Raw genomic sequence first — 21390 nt, forward strand, 5'->3', positions numbered from 1 at the left:
GTACTTTTAAAACAGCTAATTCCGAGAGCCAAAGTGAAAAAAAAAATTATCAGATTTTTTTTTATAAATGAGTTAATAAACAAAAAAAAATAAATATTTTGTTTTTAATTTATAATAAGAAGATGAATAGAATATTAATCAAGTAAATTCGCCTGGAAATTATCACAAAATACCCAAAAATTGACTCATAATTGTAAAAACTCATTAAAGCCGCCATCTTGGATTGATGGCGTCATACAGGCCGTCTGACACAAATTCATGCAAAACACCCGGCGAGGCATAGTTACATAGACCATAAGGAATATATTAAAGTTGGTCTCACAATTTCCTCACGAAATTTCCCACGGAATGTAGTATGCCCCCCTACTATATGGTCGGGTTGAAAAATAAACTCAACATTCATTCGGGGGTGAACAAAATAGAAATTAAGGCCGATTTTTGAGTGAAAATTTTTTCGCGAATACAATACTTTCTTTTTTGTAAAAGGAAGTAAAAAAACATATTTTCTTTTTGTCTTTAGAAGATTCACAACCAGACTCAAGACTAAAGACAGCATGTCAACCTATGTATGTTACCTTCGCTGCTGTAGTTGCATCACTTGGAGGAATCTTGTTCGGATATGACATAGGTAAATTCCTATTTTAAATGATTTTATGCAGTATACAACTCTTTGTATTATAATTAGTTATGTTTACTATTAATGTACCATTTTCATACACATTTGGGGCAATCATATATTTCAAATGGGCGAGCTAATTTTAGATCAGTCATTTTAACTTCGCAGCAAGATTGCAGCCATGAACCTGATTTGCTTTAATTGGAACTTTTTAACTAATAGCCTTCTTTTTTTCTTCTTATCAATTCAACTAATTTCATATTTGCTGCTGTTAGTGTCGCTTGGGAGACCCCAACCTTCATTCAAGCAGCAAGTATGAATTTGAGGAAGAAGGGAGCGGTTCCTGAAAAAGTTAGACCCCGAAACGGGGAGAAGTCCGACTCTGCTCTTGGTAGATAGCAGCACCACCCCCACAAGTTAGGCATAGTTCTAAAGAGGAGGGCACAACTCTGGCAACTTTGAACCCATAGTGACTACCAGCGAACGACCATGGGACTTTTGGAGCCATGGATTTAATGAAGAGCTACTCCAAATATACTCGATGGGTATTTGGTGGCATTGGGCTCTGAACCGAGAACCCTCCGATTTAGAGTGCATCAGCCTATCCACTAGGTTACCCTTAGCTCAAAGCATATTTGTATTACAGTAATTATAAGTATGAAAAAAAAAAAAAAGAACTTTTAGAAAACTATTCGGCCAGTTGTGTTTTTTTCGGGGGGGGGGGGGGCTAGATGGATCTGAATCAAGCGCGCTTGAATAAGTTGACCGTGAACTTTGCGCAAGCGATAATTTTTTCCCGTCTGTCAATAGCGTCAGTCACTGGAAAAGTGTTTTGCAGAGTTAGTGCGTAAGGCTCGCGTCCGATTTTTACTTCCTTTTACAAACGAGCAGATATGCGCATCTCATGACTTCCTTTTACTCCAATTTAATGTCATTTTTTCACTATTGGCAGTTTTAATGTGATTCAATAGTTTACTCTTTAAATATCACCAACAGTAGCCAAATTGAAACCAGATTTTTAAAAAAAAAAGGCAAAATTTGTCACCAAGTTGGCGACAAAACTTGGCGACCAAAAGACTGGCGATATATCGCGAAGTCTTCGCCAAATTATAACACCACTTGAGTTAACATCGAAATTAACAATGATTTCCCCCCAAAAAGGGGCAAAAGACCTCCTTTGGAGCATCCGAATGCAGCCAAAAGGGGAGGTGCACAACTAGACCCCACTGGGAGTCTAACTACCAAATTTCAACTTTCTAGGACATTCCGTTCTTGAATTATGCGACATACATACACACATACACACATACGCACATACATACGTACATACAGTCGTCACGAGAAAGTTCGTTGTAACTAACTCGGGGATCGTCAAAATGGATATTTCGGGTGTCTGTACGTTCCTAGGCATATATCCATGTGTGGTCGGGTTGAAAAATAAACTCAATATTCATTCCGGGGTGAGCAAAATGGAAATTAAGGCCGATTTTTGGGTGAAAATTTTTTCGCGAATACAATACTTCCTTTCGTGTAAAAGGAAGTAAAACGGAAGTATTGTATTCGCGAAAAAATTTTCACCCAAAAATCGGCCTTAATTTCCGTTTTGCTCACCCCCAAATGAATGTTGAGGCTTTTTTTTTTTCAACTCGACCACACGTAGATATGTGTCTAGGAACGTACAGACACCCGAAATATCAATTTTGACGATCCCCGAGTTAATTACAACGAGTTTTCTCATGACGTCTGTATATACGTATGTATGTGCGTATGTGTGTATTTATGTATGTATGTCGCCTAACTCAAGAACGGAATGTCCTAGAAAGTTGAAATTTAGTACGTAGACTCCCAGTGGGGTCTAATTGTGCACCTTTCTTTTTGGTTGCATTCGGATGCTCCATAAGGGGGTCTTTTGCCCCTTTTCGGGGGGAATTCATTGTTAATTTTGATGTAAACCCAAGTGGTGTTATAATTTGGCGGACACTTGGCGATATATCGCCAGTCTTTTGGTCTCTAAGTTTTGTCGCCAACTTGGCGACAAATTTGGCAATTATTTTTAATTTTATTTTATTTATTTTTTTTAATCTGGTTTTAATTTGGCCGCAGTTGGTGATATTTAGAGACTAAACTATTGAATCATAATTAAACTGCCAATAATGAGAAAATGACATTAAATTGGAGTAAAAGGAAGTTTTATTACACGAAAAATGAAGAAACGATTGGAACAGCGCAACTGCATTAAATTTTCTTAGAAACTGGGCGAGATACAAGGGAAACCATTCGAAAGAGGTAGATGGCTCTCGGTTACGACTTCTCAGCCTATTTCTCGCAATAGATTTTGACGTTTCTGCCAAAAAACTAGACTCTTGAAGTTCGATATGCTCCTTAATCTCCTGATATGACCCCTTGCGAATTCTGGCTGTTCTCCAAACTCAAGAGACGACTGAAAGGTGAGTGCTGCTCCAGTCGTTCCCTTATCTTACATGAAATTAAAACATCCCAAAAGAGTATTTTACAAGCCAACATTTTAACCCAGCCAAGTTCTATTTGTTCGCTACTGACGCAATTGACAGACATGGGGAAAATCACACATGCAGCGAAAGGTTCAAAATCAGTTCACGCAAGCGCGCGTGTTTCATATGCATCAGCTTTTTCAACAAAAAATGAGGTCGGATTCTTCTCTAACAGCTTTCGTATATTCCTTCTAAGTATTGTAACGTAATTCGAATACACACGCGCCAAACGTTATTAAATAATTTATTTATTACTAGGGGGCTATCGCCCCCTGCTCGCTATCGCTCGCCAACCCCCGGAACTGCTTACGCAGTTCCCTGTGGATCGCTTCGCGATCCATGCTCGCTTCGCGATCCATGCTCGCTTCGCTCGCTCGCTGTATGCCAATACATTAGCCTAGCTAAAATTTTCCGTAAAAATTAAAGTTGGTAATTGCATTTAGGTCACCATCCATTTAACCAATATGAAAATTACGTTCATAATGTTAATTTGTCTGCTTTAGCCAGATTTTCGACAGTTTAACTTTGCTGTATGTAAGATGACTGCCTTGGCAATGTGCACAACTTTACCATTATAGATACAAAAGTGTCTGTCATTGCTTTGGAGAGATTGCACTTCTACCTGTTGGTCCGCGGAAGGTATTTTATTTCCCTTCTACCACCCATTGGAAAACCAATGAAGGCATTCCCCTATCCGCCACCTGGGGACGCGCCCTCTAGGGGTTACAGGCTCCCCCGAGGGATGTATTTACATTATTTACACTCTTATATATTTACATATTTACACTCTTATATATTCTAATCTGAGAAAACTTCCTCATATACACAATTAAAAATGTCCCGTTTGGGAGCCACAACTGACACTGCTTCAAAAGATCTTGTTCTTGATAATGCCACATAGAGCTGGCCATGACTAAAAACAGGCTCAGAGAGCACCAAACATATTTTCTCAAACGTTTGTCCTTCTTGTTGTTATTCTGAATCCTTGCCACGTCACGAACAAAAAATGGTTTAACTAAAAACGCGAAAACTCGCCAAGGCTACTTTGCTTGCACAATACTAAAACTACTATAACCCTAAACAAATTTGGCGAAACCTTTCAGCTGAGAATAAAAGGAATAAAGTAAATTCTTTCTCGGTTATTCATTTTGAACTGAACTGTCGTACTGAAGCAGAGAATAGACGACGCTCAAAGCGCCTACGCGTTCAAAACAACATTGCCGATGAACATGATTGTGGAGCAATGTGTGAAGAATGCGAATTTTGTGGTGCTCTTTATTGGCAGAAAGAGCGTAATACTGCAAATAAATATACTAAATGTTGCCATGACGGAAAGGTGCGGTTACCGGCATTGTGTGACGCACCTGATCTGTTGAAGGAACTGCTGACTGAAAATTCCCCAGCCGCTAAAAATTATCGGCAGCGAATCAGAGAATACAACTCTGGAAATGGCTCGTCTTAAATTGGATTCAAGAACGGTTTCCTGCCTTCTTTGAGCTTTTCTTTGCTGATTAAGGTTGAAATGGGCCACAGCCCGACTCAAACTCATCTCAAAAAAAAAAAAAGTTCGTTGAGTATTCTGTGATTCAAGATTTCAAAACAACGTAGAAGTTTGTTTACATGATTTATCGGCGAAGTGTTGCCAACAGAGGTTTAGAAATTCACCCCTTCATTTGCCGGCACGTAAGAGAATTATATATATAGATTATTACTTAATTTATTTATTTATTATTATTACTTAATTTATTTATTTATTATTATTACTTAATTAATTAATTTATTTTGAAATACCTACTCTGCTTTATCTCATTTATTTTTTGGTTTGAGCGCAAAAGAGAAGGTGATTTATTCTTGATATTTACCTGATTTACTTCACTTCGCTGTTCTACCTAATGCTGCATATGAGTCATTGAAGTATTGAAGGGAGCAACAAGTATGGAAGTTGGATCACGTGATCTATACTTAACCGATCATGAGATCATTTGTATGATGTCAGTACAACAGATTTATGAATTTTTTTTCGCTTCCTATGTTTTTTTTAGTCCCGCCAGAAATACATTTCCTTTTTGTATTTATAATATTGCGTAAAGGAGAATGCACAAAAGGTAAGAGTTAGTTGTTCTATTTGAGCCCCCTTGACAAGGAACATAATTATGCTTTGCATAAAAAAAAAACATTGGTTTCTATACCAAATAGGTTCTCGGTAAACTAACTGAGATGTAGTATTTTGGTAACGGAAGGACCTCAAACTATCACCTCAGTAATGGACCTATTTCACGGTTGGAAAAAAAGAAATTTTAAATTACTTACCGAAAAGTTTAACTAGACATTCAAAAGATAAAAGTTAACCTAAATATTATATGCTGATAACAAGTATATTAAAATTGCAATGCGTAACAAAAAAATTTTTTTTTGCTCTGTAAAAACACAAAGAGAAAACTTGATTTTGCACTTGATTTTCTGAAAATCATCAAACTATTGGGAAAAAACAGGTTAAGATTCAAGAAATTCATTTAATTCCGAAGAGAATGGTACATGGCAAGTGACAGGATATTAATTACTTACCGAAAAGTTTAACTAGACATTCAAAAGATAAAAGTTAACCTAAATATTATATGCTGATAACAAGTATATTAAAATTGCAATGCGTAACAAAAAAATTTTTTTTTGCTCTGTAAAAACACAAAGAGAAAACTTGATTTTGCACTTGATTTTCTGAAGATCATCAAACTATTGGGAAAAAACAGGTTAAGATTCAAGAAATTCATTTAATTCCGAAGAGAATGGTACATGGCAAGTGACAGGATATTAATTACTTACCGAAAAGTTTAACTAGACATTCAAAAGATAAAAGTTAACCTAAATATTATATGCTGATAACAAGTATATTAAAATTGCAATGCGTAACAAAAAAATTTTTTTTTTTTGCTCTGTAAAAACACAAAGAGAAAACTTGATTTTGCACTTGATTTTCTGAAGATCATCAAACTATTGGGAAAAAACAGGTTAAGATTCAAGAAATTCATTTAATTCCGAAGAGAATGGTACATGGCAAGTGACAGGATATTAATTTCTAAAATTCAAGTGTCATGTCCCCTTTTTCCTAGAATTTACCAATATGCCAACATACAATTTGCTGAAATGTTTTAAAAGGAATATAAACTATAAATACGAGAAATACAAAGGCAGTTGTAGTTATGTTTAATAGTAGCACTTTTCATATCTGTGTTTTCACTGATAGAGAAAACTATTAAGTGACAGAAAGTCACTATTAAGTGTTATTTAAGTGCTATTAAGTGTTACAAGTTACATCACAGGTGAAAACTCTTCTCTTAGAAAAGAAAAATATTTGCAGGATCTGGAGCGCAATACCAATGAGCTCCGTTGCTTGCCGTCTAATTTGTAAAAGTTCGCAACAAAAAAGAAGTATAGGAGCTAGGCTGTCATGAGCTCCTATGAAAATTAAGCACAATCAACTTATTATGTGATGTTTACTAATTAGTTTTTGTAGTATGGATAAATAATGCATACTTACAGCTCCAAATATTTTCTTCAAAATTATGAAATTTTAATGATGTGTCACTATTGATGATATCGTTTTTACGCCTCCACGCACAATTTAGGTTAGCTAGCTTTGTGTGATTTTGGGGGCAAGAAAGAGCATTAAATTGAAATTTTGAATACTAGTACATTTTCCCTAAATTTTGAATTGTGACACTTTCCTTGCCGGGACGCGATATGATTCTTTGTTAACATACATTATTATAAAAAAACCATGAATAACGATATCCAGGGGGGGGAGCCCTGCTTTTCCCTTATAACAATTGTTAGCGCGATTTCGGTGGCTTATAGCAGAACTTGTGACAGTTTGTCTCAAAGAGGAAGGAGGGGGTTACAAGAAGTGTGACATCACACATTTTGGTCGAAATAAAAACGTTCGTTATAGAAATATGTTCATCTAACATTTCGTGAGATGTGACGAGGGGAGAGGGTAAGGTGAAGTGTGATATCCTTTGTGGACAACCCTTGTGGATTTTAAGCTCTGGAAAACACTCGCCTCGGGGGTTGTCATATCTACCGATGAACCGAAATTTTAAAACAGTATTCAAACCAAAGTCACTTTTTATAACGCATCGCAGATTATTACATATTTCTAAACATTAACATTCATGAAATATGAAGAGAAATAATCTTAACTTTAATAGTCAATTTCATGGATATATTTCAAATTGATTTTTTCCCCCCAGTTCCTTTTATTTATTATACATAAAGCTCTTCCGGAACGTTTGGTCATTCCCCGACTATCATGCGGGGGAGGGGGGTTAGCATTTGTTCGAATAATGTTTTCAGCATTTTTGAAACAAAATGAACTTCGATGTTTTAAAGCTATAATTTGAAACTTAGTTTTGTACTGTTTTTACAATTTTTACTGAAGAATGAAAATTACTGAAATAAATTGTTAGAATCTAATAATCACGCATAACCATTTTTTTACTACAAATTCAGCTACATAAGTGTGTCTTGAATTGCAATTTAAAAAATACAGCGTTATATTTGTGCTTGGTGTGACGGATTTACTTGGTGCACGGACTCACATTGTTAAAGTATACGTATTTTGTAACATTCAGCGCAAAATATACATTGTACACAAGATCTTTTCCAATGGATTATTGTATTTTTTAATCTAAATTTAATACTATAAATGAATTTTCAAAATACATTTTGGATGAGTTTTAAAAAAAAATTGCTAAAACCTTGGTAATTGAGTGAAAATAACGAAAGTAGTAAGTCAGTCACTTAACATGTTTTTGAAACTTTGTTTTTCAATCACTCAAAATATATTTTGGGAACTCAGCTATAACACCATTAAATTAAGCTTAAACAATAAAATAATACGAAGGGAGAGGTCTGTATTATGCATGTCTTGTATTGAATATAACAAAATACTTAGTGTTTCCTTTAAAAATGTGGAAGTGTATACTCATATTTTTAAACAATATTAATATTTTTAAACAATATTAATATAGCAAATTATTTGTTGTTAAAAATATTTTGCTTTCAAATGTCATTTTCCATTAAAAGTTGCATATGAATATGCTGTTTTTTTTTGTTTTTTTTTTCACAATTTCATTTTTGTCATTTATTTCAAAAGGGATCATCTCCGGCGCATTGCTGCAACTTGATCAAGAATTCAATTTAACTTGTTTTCAGCAGGAAATGATTGTATGTGCGGTTCTCCTGGGGGCCTTTATTGCATCCTTCTTTGGAGGTAAGCAAATTTTCCTTCACATGGTTTTCTACACTAAATCCCTTTCTCGTTTTAATTAAACGTCGAAAGCATAAGCTCTATTAATATTATAGATCTTTTTAAGAAACTAATATTTGTGATTCAGTGAGTAATTTTGAATTCTGGAACCTTTAATGATGTGATCCTAATTTACATAATGGGGTGGCTTCCTTCAGTCAAAAGTACTACTTTTATTCATTGAAATGGATAAAATGAGCAATAAATAAATAAATAAATAAATAATAAATAAATAAATAAATAAATAATAAAAAAATAAACATATAACATGGAAACAGAAAATACTTTTATTTTCCTAACATTTCTTTTTAATTCATTTTTTTAAATGTCCAATTTTTCAAACAAGGCGTGGTCTTTGTGACGTCACAAATGATGCACTTTGCCGCATCTTTCTACTACGTTTCCACGTTATGATAATCAAGCAGCGAATTAAAATTGCGCTCTACGCTTGCAATCAACCATATCGTTGCCAATACACGTGAGTAAAGATGCGAATTAAATATTTTGGAGCGTGAATGGCAACACTGAATGGCATTTCATCATTTGTGATGCATCGGCAGAAGCGTTAAACAATGAAAGAGCACCGATTTAAGTAATTTTTTAAAAATATTAAAGAAATTATTTAAAAAATGGTCAGATTCTATGTTTTTAAGCATGCTTTTTCCGGAAAAAAAATACTTTTAAAATTTTGGAAACGACCCCATTAGAGCAGAAAAATGATATAACTCTTAAATAAATTGAGTGTATTTAGAAAAATAAAAAGGCTAAATGTTGTTTTTTAACTCAACCACGTCTTTCACAAAACTTAAATAATAGTAATCGGAATAGAAAGCATATCATTAAAACTCTTAAATGCAATATGTGGCATATTTGCTGTACGTAAAAAGTATATTTCATCCATTAAATTTCTACTATCTAATTCAAGTTTCATGTCTGTTAAATTATGTTTTCAGAATTATGTTCCCTTCATTAAGCAGCGGTAGCGCTGGTATTTGCTAAATTTGGCAGAAAAGGGTAATAAAAGAAATTAGTTACTTAGAAATCGTTTATGTTTTGCATCAATTCGTATGAGAGACCTAGGTACATTGGTACATTTTGCAAAAAATCGTCTTTTTTACGAGGAGTATTCAGTTTTTTTTTTTTTTTTTTTTTTTCATATATGTCTCACCATGTAGTTGAAGTGTTTTCCAATGTTTCAATCTAATGAATCATTTTGAAATGAATAAAAAAATAAGTAAAGAATGCTGCATTAAAATGCGGTTTGGAAAATGAAAATATTTGTATCAATGTAGCACATGGTGGGATGCATTGGTATAAGGATGGAGTGTTTTGGTGCACTTATAAGAAATCTGCATATAGAGAACTAAGCTGTATTGGTAGCAGTAACTGGGACACAAAAAATGAAAAATACTTCAAAAAAATACGTGAATGTCAATTTGAAATAGAATCTAACCCTAATGCTCTAGCAGTTCCATCACAAAATGCAGGTGAGTCTAAACTCTTGGGCAAATTATTAAAAGGTGTTAAACGGGAGTATAAGAAACAAGAATCATAAGAAACATATGGACACTAACTCAACGCTGACGCCCTACATTCACGCAGAGCCAGAATCTGATGGATGCAAAATAGATCACAAATTTATAACACAAAGACAACTTTACACAACATTTTAGGTTTTAAGAAGGTTTTAAAGTGATTGATGAGATTTGCGGCCAGCAACTGTAATACATGCATCGAAATCACTCTGTTGCAATTACGAGACTTTTGAAAAACTTTCATCAGTCGCTGCGCCTTTGTTGCGATGGTTGTATTAGAGCTATTACAGGCCGTAACTTTTAACAACTGCTCTAAATATTTCTTGAAAACTAAAATGTCGGGTAAAATCATCTTTGTGTAACAAATTTGTGACCTGTTTTGCTTACATCAGTTTCTGACCTTGTGTGCATGTAGCGAGTCAGCGACCATAAGTTCCTTATGATTTTTTGCTTCTTATCCTCCCCTTTCACACCACTTAGATTTTGCCCAAGATCTTGGATTCTTTCTGTAAGCACACATGTATATTAGCGGATATACTCGTGGGATATACATGGATACATGTACTGGTGTATACACATACTAAATGCACGTATATACGTCTAAGAGGTATATAATCGTGTTTACACCTCGCTCTCCCATATATATATATATATATATATATATATATATATATTAGGGTGGTCCTTATTTTTGAAGTTGCAGATATTTTACGCGACGCCCCCTCAATTTGTTCCATTAAACAAATAAATGATCCTTGCAAAATTTTAAGTCAATCCACGAATATTAACACGTGCCCCTAGGTTCCCCCTTCTTTGAGTTTCGAAGAAAAAATTGCGGATTTTTTTATTTTTATGTAAAAATATTCTAACTTTTTTATTTAAAGTAATTTTGAACCTTAATAGGTGCTGCTACTTCCAGAGCGACCAATGTCTCACTTTCATTCTGAAAAATTTAACATGTTACAGAGGGTACATGTGCACCAATGGCCTTGGGTCAAGCGTACCGCTCTTCTGCGCTTGTTCCAACCAAGCGGCAGGGGAACGTTTCTTCCAACCAAGATGGACACAAGGAATTCTATAGGCCATTAATGAATGGCCTAGGCTATTAATGAATGATCTTTGACAACAACAAATTGCCTCCTCTAGGCTTTGGGGGTGTTGATTTACAAAATTCCCTGTGTATGTATTAGGTGTGGCAAATAGAGTCGTAAAGTTTCAATGCTATAAATATAAGTACGCAATTATATTTTAATTCGCTATTCTTTGGTTATAAACATACCTAAATGCTTATGCAATTTTTAATTTTTAAAAACATAATTTCGAAAAATCCTCGATTACTCCTAACATAAAAATATACTGTATTTTCTATAGCTAAAATATAAATTTAAAAAAAAATGTCCAGATCGGAACAATGTAGAAATCTATACTTTAAATTAATTTTCTTCTATTTCAGTACATAGTCCTTTATTATCATCAAATTCTTGCGATTCACAAGATTAAGAAACCGAAATAGGTATCTCTCCTAACCTGTTGAACTTTTGTTTTCTACAGCTGGTCTATCACAATGCAAAAAAGCTTGAAAACTATTGATATCTGCTTGCCTTTCATCACTGTTAGACAAATGCCATATTAGGTATAGTTGTTCATTTATTTACAGCCTATGTAGATTCAGTAAATTTAAATCCAAATGACCTAGTGATCAATCGTAAATTCCTTAAGAGAAGAAGAGAAAATCTTCGAGAGGTAAAATTAAATTCCATGAATTTAAATTTAGATTTTGTAGTTATTCACTGGGATACAAAGCTACATCTATATGTAACTGGAAAAAGAACGCCGAGAGGATTACCGTGATAGCTTCAGGTCCTAATATTGAACAGCTACTCAGAATTCCTTAGATATTTCTTCAGTTGTATATGATATCTTAGATGATAGCTCTTTATTGCTTACTGTTCTAGCTGAAGTGTTTGATATAACGACCTGCAATACCAACCGTATAAATTGTGCATGCAATTTTTCGTAGCAAAATCTGAACGGTGATATATTACATTTGGATTGCCATCATCATGCACTTGAAATCGTACTGCAGACTGCAGAGTGTGTCCTTAAATAAGTTCTTGCCTTTCTTAGTTCTAGATCAGATATTCAATTATTTAAGCGCTTCAAAATTTTGTGGAAAGATCTCCATCATTCAGGATTTATAACATTTCAATCAAGTACACATACCACTTAAATTCTAAAAGACGAAGTTGATGACACATTATTGTTCGTAAAAAGCGGAATTGAGAAGGATTACAGAGAATTCTCATTACTTGTAATAATATTTTCTGGTGAATTTCCTCCTACAGGGATATGTTTTCGGCAACTTGGAGCTTATCCCTAGCCGCATGGGTGGCAAAAGGAATTTTTATTTGAAAATTTTTATATTTAGGAAACAATTTAAATTGACCTTTACATGAAAAGAAAGCCCTTTAATGCTGTTTTCCAAAGCTGTTTTACAATTAAATGCTGTATGAAGATATGGTTTTTCGCAGCAACCCAATCGAGGCTCCTATGAATAATGTAATAATACAGTAATCCCTCGTTATATCGCTCTTTTCGGGGGACAAAGAAAAAGCGCGATATATCCGAAAGCGCGATATAGCCGAATTCATTAAAAACAGTTATCCATCCAACATACAAGTAAATTATACCTGTTCATACAGAAAAATTAATTTATTCATACATTAGTACAATTTTCTTAGTGAAAGTAACGAAAAAATATAACTTACCACTGATATTGATGTTGTCATAATATGCATGTCTTTAAAAATAAATAAATATATCAACCTATTATTTTTTTGTAAAATACGAATCCAAAGTCATTTGCCGGGATTTATCCTTCAACACTTGTTTCCCACTTGCAATTAACGAGCGAAAATGAACTAGCTGCATTGCAGTTACGTGATTTGAGTTCGATTGTTCGAATGCAGTGTACGCTTTCTCCAACATCTCAACCGCTTCTTTCATGCTGGTAGCTTCATATGAGGGCGTTTCATCTTCATCATCACTGCAAGTATCGGTCCTGCTGCGTTTTTTCAGTCGTCACTTCTGCAATGATATCTGCATCAGCGAGTGTTTCGAAAGTTGGTTCATCATCTCATCAATATGAACCCATTGTTGAAGTTCCTCTTCAGCAGCTGGTAAACCCAGCAACTTTGCTGGTTCTACTAAGAGATCTACAGAATCATCTGTCTGTATAGATTTATTTTCTTCATTTGTGATTGCTGACCAGCATTTTGAAATAGTCGATGGCTTTATTACAGACCATGCTTCTTGTGATATGTACATTGCATCCTTTAAGTTAATTTTTTTCAATGAGGCTGGAAAAGGCTCGGTATCACCTAACAATTTTCGCAATAGCTCACGTCGATAATTCTTCTTAAAGGTTGCAATGATGCCTTGATCCAAGGGTTGAAGAAGACTTGTCGTATTCTTTGGAAGGAACATAGCTACGATTTTTTTATCCGATGACATGAGCTTCTCTTCTGGATGAGCACGGCACTGATCTATTAAAAAAATGGCTTTTTCTTCTAGTCCCATGTTTCGCAAATGAAGTCGAACCGAGGGAACAAAATGGTCAAAAAACCATCTTTTAAATAGGAATTGCGTTATCCATGCATTTTTTGAATTGTCATATGTTACTGGCAAATTCTTCCGATTTACGTGTTTTAGAACTCTGGGATTTTGGCTTTTCCCAATAAGAAGTAGTTTTAACTTATGTTCTCCGCAGTTTTGTTTGTGCAGAAGAGTATTGTAAAGCGTTCTTTTTGCTTTTTATAGCCAGCGCAGTTAGTTTTGGAAGCCTTAAAATCTTGAGTTTTATCTGGAAGCATTTTCCAGTAAAGAGCAGCTTCATCAGCATTATAAATTTGCTCATCCACTAAGTCTAGATCGGTAATTTTTTGATTCAACTTATCGTGAAAGCATGCCGCTGCTGTATCATCAGCTGATCGTTTTTCACCGCAAATTTGCAGTTTTTTTGCCACCTCCAAAACCAGCCATCACTTGCTTCAAAGTCTGTTTCTATATTTGGTCTCAATTGTTCTGCCAAAAGTTTTGCTTTTTCTTTAATTATTGGGCCAGATAACGGTGTTCCAATTGCGCGTTGTTCGCGGAACCATAAAAGTAATGCTCTGTCTAATTCTTCGTCTTTGGCAAGTCTACTTCTTTTCCTCTCCAGACCTTCAAATTCATCAATGTTCTCAGTAAATTTCCTTAATTTTGCTTCATCTTTAATCCATCCTCGTACAGTAGCAGATCCAACTCCAAGTTCTTTTGCTACCGAAACTTGTTTTGCTCCGTTTTTAATTTTATCAATGGCTTCTAATTTAAGTTTGACGGAAACATTCATTCTTTTAGTCATGATTTTGAAGCAACTCAAATTATTATCACACGTAATTAAAATTTTAACAAGATTGAAATTTCAGCAAATTTACGTTAGAAAGGTACAACTATCAAATGGCGAATGAAGATGATCTTTCTTAGCTACCGTGCGAGATAAGAGTGAGCATTCCAATACACTCTTATTCCCAATAGACTTTCTAATCCCCTCGATTTGCCGTAGAAAGGGCGCGAAAGGACGTGAAAAGTTAAAGTAACCAGATTGTTTACAGTAATTCTTTCGCCCCCATTCTTCCTTTCTTGGATGCAGATGCAAATCCCGATTTGTGCAACCAAGCGCAGGACCGTCGCCATAGGGAGGGTGAGGGGGGTGTCTCACCCTCCCAGTGATTTCATCCAGTCGGCAAAATCAGTTCATAAGTCGGCATTTTCAATGTTTCGGAATTTCAAAGTTTTAATTGACAGAAATTAAAAAAAAAAAAGTTATCTTATTCATACAAAGTTATACATCTAACCTTTTCGTACTTTGCGCCAGAGAAAATAATGAATGGTGTCTCCGTTTACATTCAGTTTTACATTGCTCATACTATGCCGATTGCTTAGTTTGCGACTGCTCATTTTGCCGAGACAATAAGCGTCCACTCAGAAAATTCAGCTAGAGTCGGCATTTTTTCTTTTTCAGTTGATTCTGTATTCTAAATCTTTGAGTAAAGTAGTATGTGGTTTGACGATGTGCACGTTTTCACCTTTTATTGAAAAAGGAAAAATCAAAAAAACATGTATATTTTGCGTACTGACGACTATTCATCTCAAAGTCCACCTGAAAGACATAATCAATTCGCCGACTGCTAATTGCACAGTATTCTCAATTTATCGACATTTACTTGAACAAAATATTATTTTGCCGACACTATATCCAGGGACACCCCAAACTTAAATTCTTGGGGAAAATCCTCAATTTTCCGAATGATAAAATACGGATATGCAATGCACACATGAGAAGGGACATTCAGGAATTTTAAAAAATGCAATAATGTCTTAAAACTTGCCGAATAATCAGACAAATTTGACCGAATAAGGACTTTTATGGAGGCCACTGGGACCTCCCAATGGGCGCCGCCTTCCTGTACTCAGTCGGCAATTTCAGCTACAATCAGCAATTTTTACTTTTAGAGTGAATTCAAAGTTCACTATATCTTTGATAAAAGTTAAATGGAAGTGCATTTGGATAAATGGAAGTGCACTTTTACATTTTCTCATTTTAACAAATTTACAATGCAAATCATGAGTTCTAATGAGTGTGTAAAAACTTTGGTTAAAATTGGTGAGACATAATGTATAAAATTTTAAATAAAATATTAAACTTGGATATTTCATTTGTTTACCATTTAACTTCATATTAATATCATTTGCGTCGTGAAGGTGACTACAAAATGATTGATAAATGTGTAACAAGCCATTTATTATAAATATAAAAAAACCATAAAATATCATAAAATGATAATTATTAACCTTCATTTAAAACACAATTTTAACGAAGGATAAAATCTTAAAACTCGAGATTAAATATCATTTCATAAAATACCAATCAATTACCATCAGTGAGCACATATTGACCGATAAACAGTTCCACCAATGTAGATATGAATTTAAACATTAGTGAGCACATATTTGACCGATAAGCAATTCCACCAATGTAGAGATGAATTTAAACATCAGTAAGCACATATTGACCGATAAGCAGTTCCGCCAATGTAGAGATGAAGTTAGACATCAGTGAGCACATGTTGACCGATAAGCAGTTCCACCAATGTAGAGATGAATTTAAACTGAAAAAATACGAAGGGATGCGACGATGTAGACTCGCTGGTAGAACCAACGTATTTCTCAGGGATGGTTAATTAACGATTCGGTCTGAGATTCTTCACAGGCTCATCCAATACATTTTGCTGGGGCGGTCGGTTCCAAAGGAGGACATTTCGTCGTTTCTCTGGGACGGTGAGATCACTATTCGGTCTGAGATTAGTCACAGGCTCTTTCAACACATTTTGCTGGGGCGGTCGGTTCCAAAGGAGGACATTTCGTTCCACGTTGATGGCGTTTGAAGAAATAATTGACAGATGATTTTCTGGGTTAAAATATACGATTATCACAATATAAACTTTGTTTCTAATCCATTACGATTTTAAGATGTAAAAAGATATAATTTTTTTTACGTTTTTTTCTAAAGGGCAAAAATAGCCCGCCAGCTAACTCGCCTCCACACATCATTGCAGCTTGAATAGCACACACCAACTCACAAGATAAATCACGAAACGAAGATTGCAAAATGGCAAAGGACGCTATCCACTTTTGACGAATCATAATCCAGGGATTTAAACTTGACGTTTACCACGCCTTTGCATTTGACGTCATTATGTAACAGGCTCGGACAAACTTTCGTCGAATATAAGTAATGCCAGCTGGTGCTGCCCTCTTGCGTGTGATCATGTTGTTAAAGTGAATAAAAAATACAATTCAACAATGAACTTTAACAGAGTGTTTATATTGTAAACTTTAAAAAGATAATTCAATCTTAAAATATTATTTAGAAATATCTGCGAAGCTGTATCACACATTAAGATTACCTGTGAGCAGCCGAGATGTAAGATTCAAATATTTTTTTCAAAAATAGTTATTCAATAAACTGTATAGAAACCCACGGAAAGTCTCAGTTTAAAAACACAACTACATTAAGAAACATGATAGCTTTGGATATTGCACAGTGGACACATTTATAAAATTGAATCATCAATAAAAAAATTCACAGCAAAGTGGAGAAATGCATAGGGTGCCGAAATGATAAAAAAAAATAAAATAGAGAGAAGGATTTTATTACAACACAAAGTCCCATTGGTATGTATTTTTAAGTGTTTGATTTTGAAACGAACTTCTGAATACACATTCAGCACCGTTTCCCCCTTTTTCTAGGCTTACGGGTAAAAACCGAAATAGTATTCTACTCGCAGGGGTTATGCCTATTTGTCGACCACACAAGTTTATTGTGTAACTAAAGCAAGACATTTGTCCGCCAATTGTAACACTCAGAAATGCCGTCGTGGAGACGGCGTGGCGTAATCGCGTGTAGGGGTGACATTAGAAACGTCAGACCTTCAGGGGTCTTTTCTGTTAAAAACCTTTCTCTGGAATCTGGAACTAGGAGCTCGAGGGAGAGTTAATTAATAACGAGGGAGAGCGAAAATTAGAGAAGAGTTGGATCAACTGTAGTTGTGTGCTTAGGACGGTCTGTCCGGCCCCTGCTGTGTGAACTTTCTGCCTGAAGAAGGAAAAAGAAGGTTATTGGCGTTGGAGCCTTGAAGAGATACAAGTGCATTGAGTTTGTCCGGCTCCCGAGTTTGGCAGAAGATTTGAGTGACTATCCTGCATAGCTATTTTATTCATTATGAATTTCAAAAGAAAAAAAAAAAGACTAGTTAAAGTTTTTGAACTTTATTCTCATGATGAATGAACAATAATTCTCATTGTGGCAAGTAAGGAAAAATCTGAAAAAGCATTTTATTTGAATTTGAGAAAAAAAAAAAAAAAAAAAAAAAAAGCTTATTGAAATGCAGCAGAAAAGGTATGATTATTTTAACTAATATTTTCAAAGCATTATTTTAATCTTTCCCCATTTACATAAATATATATATATCTTCCGTTAAATATTGAAAAATAAGAGTTCTAAGTAAATTGCTGGGATGAAAATTTTTTTATGAAAAGTTTCAAAAAAGAAAAGAAAAAGAAGGGGGGGGGGGAGGGCAAATGAATGTTTTTTTTTTAGCTCTAAAATTTCAGAAGAAAATGCAATTTAAAAATGTTATTTAGGAACATTCAAACATGTACAACATCATTAAAATTACCATTTACCAAACCAAAGACAGCTGAAATACGTTTCAAACATTTTTTCAACCAATAGAGAAAAAGAATAGCCAGAGCGTTATAGAATTGCATAACAAGTTTCAATTTAAAAAAAAAACCGATAGGTAAATAAACATGATAGCTTCCTAAGGCACACCCGTGCAAAAATAAGGTAAATATGTTTCAAATAGAGGAAAAGATACAAAATCTTGTCTAGAAAAGTCACACCAGTAACTCTAATGAGTGTTTAAAAAATGAGTTATAAAAAATTAAAGTTAAATGAAAGTTATCAAGAGATTCAGGATTTCTGATATTTAAAAAAAGTAAATAAAAAAGTAAAAAGGTATCTTATTAGGTATCTCTAAAAAATACCACCTGTATTCAAAATGTTAAACGTTTAACCCTTCCTCAAGTTTAAATATAAAAGCTTTAAATTATCTTAGTCTGTAAGTTCAAAATGTTAACAGATTGTTTTAAGGTTGCATAATTTTGTACTTTAAACAATTAAAAACATTAGAGTGAAAATTGAAAATTTCGTTGTGAAAAACTAAAACAGCTAAAATGTTTTTCAAAAAGAAAATCTGGAGGAGGATCTCCTACCTTTTTTTTCTTTTAATAAATAAAATGATTTAGGGAAGTAGCTTAGGTGGGAGGACGGAGGAATCCCAGAACCTAACCATTTCCTTTTATCTTATGGTAATGAAATGTAATCTAAGTTGCGTTTTTAGAAACTTACTGCAGGAGGGTCCTATGAAATCAACGAAGATCGTCTGAAACATCGTTTTTTGGCATTCAATTTCAGAAAGTTGTCGAAAGAGAGAGCCTCTGAACCTCGTTTACCACAAATGACCTACAATGGCACTTTAAAGATCTCAATTTTCAAAAAAATTTCGATCGAAATCACTTTGTATCACCTTCTCCTAACATCACCAATAGTCGTTTAACGTTTAAAACTATATGTTTAGAACTACAATTCAAATAACGCTTGGGGAAACACTAGCCGATACTCCTTTCTTAAATCGTGTGGTGTAGCAAAGATTCTATTTCGGAAGAGGCCCAAGTTCTTAGGTTCTTACCTCAAGGAGATTATCACATTAATTATTTTTCATTGAATTGCTAAATTGATCTCATTATAGATAATGCTAATTATTTATATCTGCTAATTATTAATTAATAGTTGTTTAAAACACCAATACACTCCTATTTGTTAAGTCTGGGTATTTTAAAAAGTGATAAATAACCTCAAAACTTATGCATGAGTTATATTCTTAACTAGAGAAATGCTGACATGTTTTCTCCTTCAGTATTTCTGAATATGGTGTTTGGGAGCTGACCTGCTAAGAACATTGTAAACGCTATGGTTTGTTAAGTTGGATGAGGGGCAGGAGTGTAAGGTCTTACCTAAAAATGTTTAAAACTTAAGACCCGAAAACCATTTTTGAAAACATTACGGAACTGCTTGGGAATCGGGGGCTCGCCCCCGAAAATCTTCCGAAATTAAAAGCCGAAAAACAAGGTTATAGGCTCTCTTAGAAGCGTTATGCCCTCAGTCCTTCTCCCTGGGCCCCTCCCCTGGCTACGCAGCTACCCAAATCCATCAAAGTTGTCTAGAGAATTTTTTTTTCAAGACTTAAGTCCTTAAAATTTTTCCGGGGGGCAGCCCCCAAACATCATTGCAGATCGTGTAAAAATACATTTTTCGAACATCATTCGCAGAAAATTTCCGGGGAGAGTCTATGAAATCCACTCTTTTCCCACAACACTAAAAAATGTCATTCCCTTCTCCTTTCCTTAATATCACCAATAGTGGTCTATGATTGCCTTTCTGGAACTTTAATTTCACGAAATCGCCTAGGGAGTGACCCTGAGCCCCAGCGGAACCAAACATAACTTACTATCACCTGTTTAAGTCTTCAGTTTCAAAAAATTTCCTGAGCCTAAACTCCCCCAAACATCGTCAAGGACTGTCTAAAGTTTCATTTTTAGAATCTTCACGGGCAGAAATCTCCGAACACCACTTTTTCTAGCTTAACATTACTAGCATGATATAACTCATTTTGCAAACTATTTCTCCCACACAAAGCAATTTCTCTGATTTGTATACTTAAAATCCCTATTTGTGCGCCATGGAAATGTTCAATCAGAATCAATGTACTCAGAGATACCAAAACGAATGATTACCATGAGGGTCCCCCTCCCCCCCCCCCCCCAAAAAAAAAAATTATGTACAACATAATTAATTCACCATTATATTACAAAACTTTTTGCGTAAAATATGTTCTTATGTGTTAAATTTTATATGGATAAAGTACGTTTTCTTTTTCTTTTTTTCGAATTTCCCCAGAATGTCTCCTCCAAAATTCCTTGTAATTCCTCACTGCCGTTTTCTCTAGCTAATCTGCCACTGTCCACTGGACATCTGTAAATACCTACCCTCAATACCGGATTTAAGGGGAAGAGGAGACGGGGGTTGCCAAGGGCGGCAACTTTTAGGAGGCGGCAAAATCACACTATTTTTATGTTTTTTTTGTTGAAAGTCAATTTTAAAACTTGAAAGATTGATAAAGGCGGCAGTTTCGATATTTGCCCCGCCTCGGAAAAAAAATGTAGATCCGTCACTGCCTACCCTTTCCCCAAAAGTATCCTTAAATAGCCTAAAACTGTGTTTTTAAAACTTAAATTTCGAAAAACCTTCGGGGAGGGCCCCCGAACCTCCTATTCTTTCCTTCGCGTCAATAAAGATGGCATAAAATCTTTGTTTTTAGAAATTTCTAAGGAAGAACTCCCGAAAACCACCTTTTCTAGAAAAAAGCATATTGACTCCAGCGAAAAAAAGATCAGAATGAATTTACGGTCCTCTTGCTTCTTATATAAACCAAAGCCTAAAATCATGTTTTTAGTATGCCACTTTCAGAAATTTTTCGGAGGACAGCAGTCTATCTTGCCTTTAATCGAAATTAATGCATCCCCTTAGTAGCACTGAAGCACGTCTACAATTGCATGTTCCAGACTGCAATATGTAACGAATTCTGGTCAGAGACCCTGAATTTATATATATATATATATATATATATATATATATATATGTGTGTGTGTGTGTGTGTGTGTGTGTGTACGTATGTATCTGTCGGGTCGGCAAAATGTTAG

General features: G+C 34.8%; 1 protein-coding gene across 3 annotated transcripts in view; it reads left to right on the plus strand.

Annotated features, from left to right (window-relative positions):
- The window catches only part of LOC129218252 (solute carrier family 2, facilitated glucose transporter member 10-like), a 120764-nt gene that overhangs the window by 46916 nt on the left and 52458 nt on the right, over positions 1–21390 (plus strand). For all 3 annotated transcript variants that reach the window (XM_054852476.1, XM_054852477.1, XM_054852478.1), the window contains exons 2-3: positions 521–628; positions 8279–8395. In XM_054852476.1, coding sequence (XP_054708451.1) covers positions 521–628; positions 8279–8395 — 225 coding nt within the window. The remainder of the gene's footprint in view (positions 1–520; positions 629–8278; positions 8396–21390) is intronic.

Source organism: Uloborus diversus, chromosome 3 (genome assembly GCF_026930045.1).
Source record: "Uloborus diversus isolate 005 chromosome 3, Udiv.v.3.1, whole genome shotgun sequence".
NCBI classification, from domain to species: Eukaryota; Metazoa; Arthropoda; class Arachnida; order Araneae; family Uloboridae; genus Uloborus; species Uloborus diversus.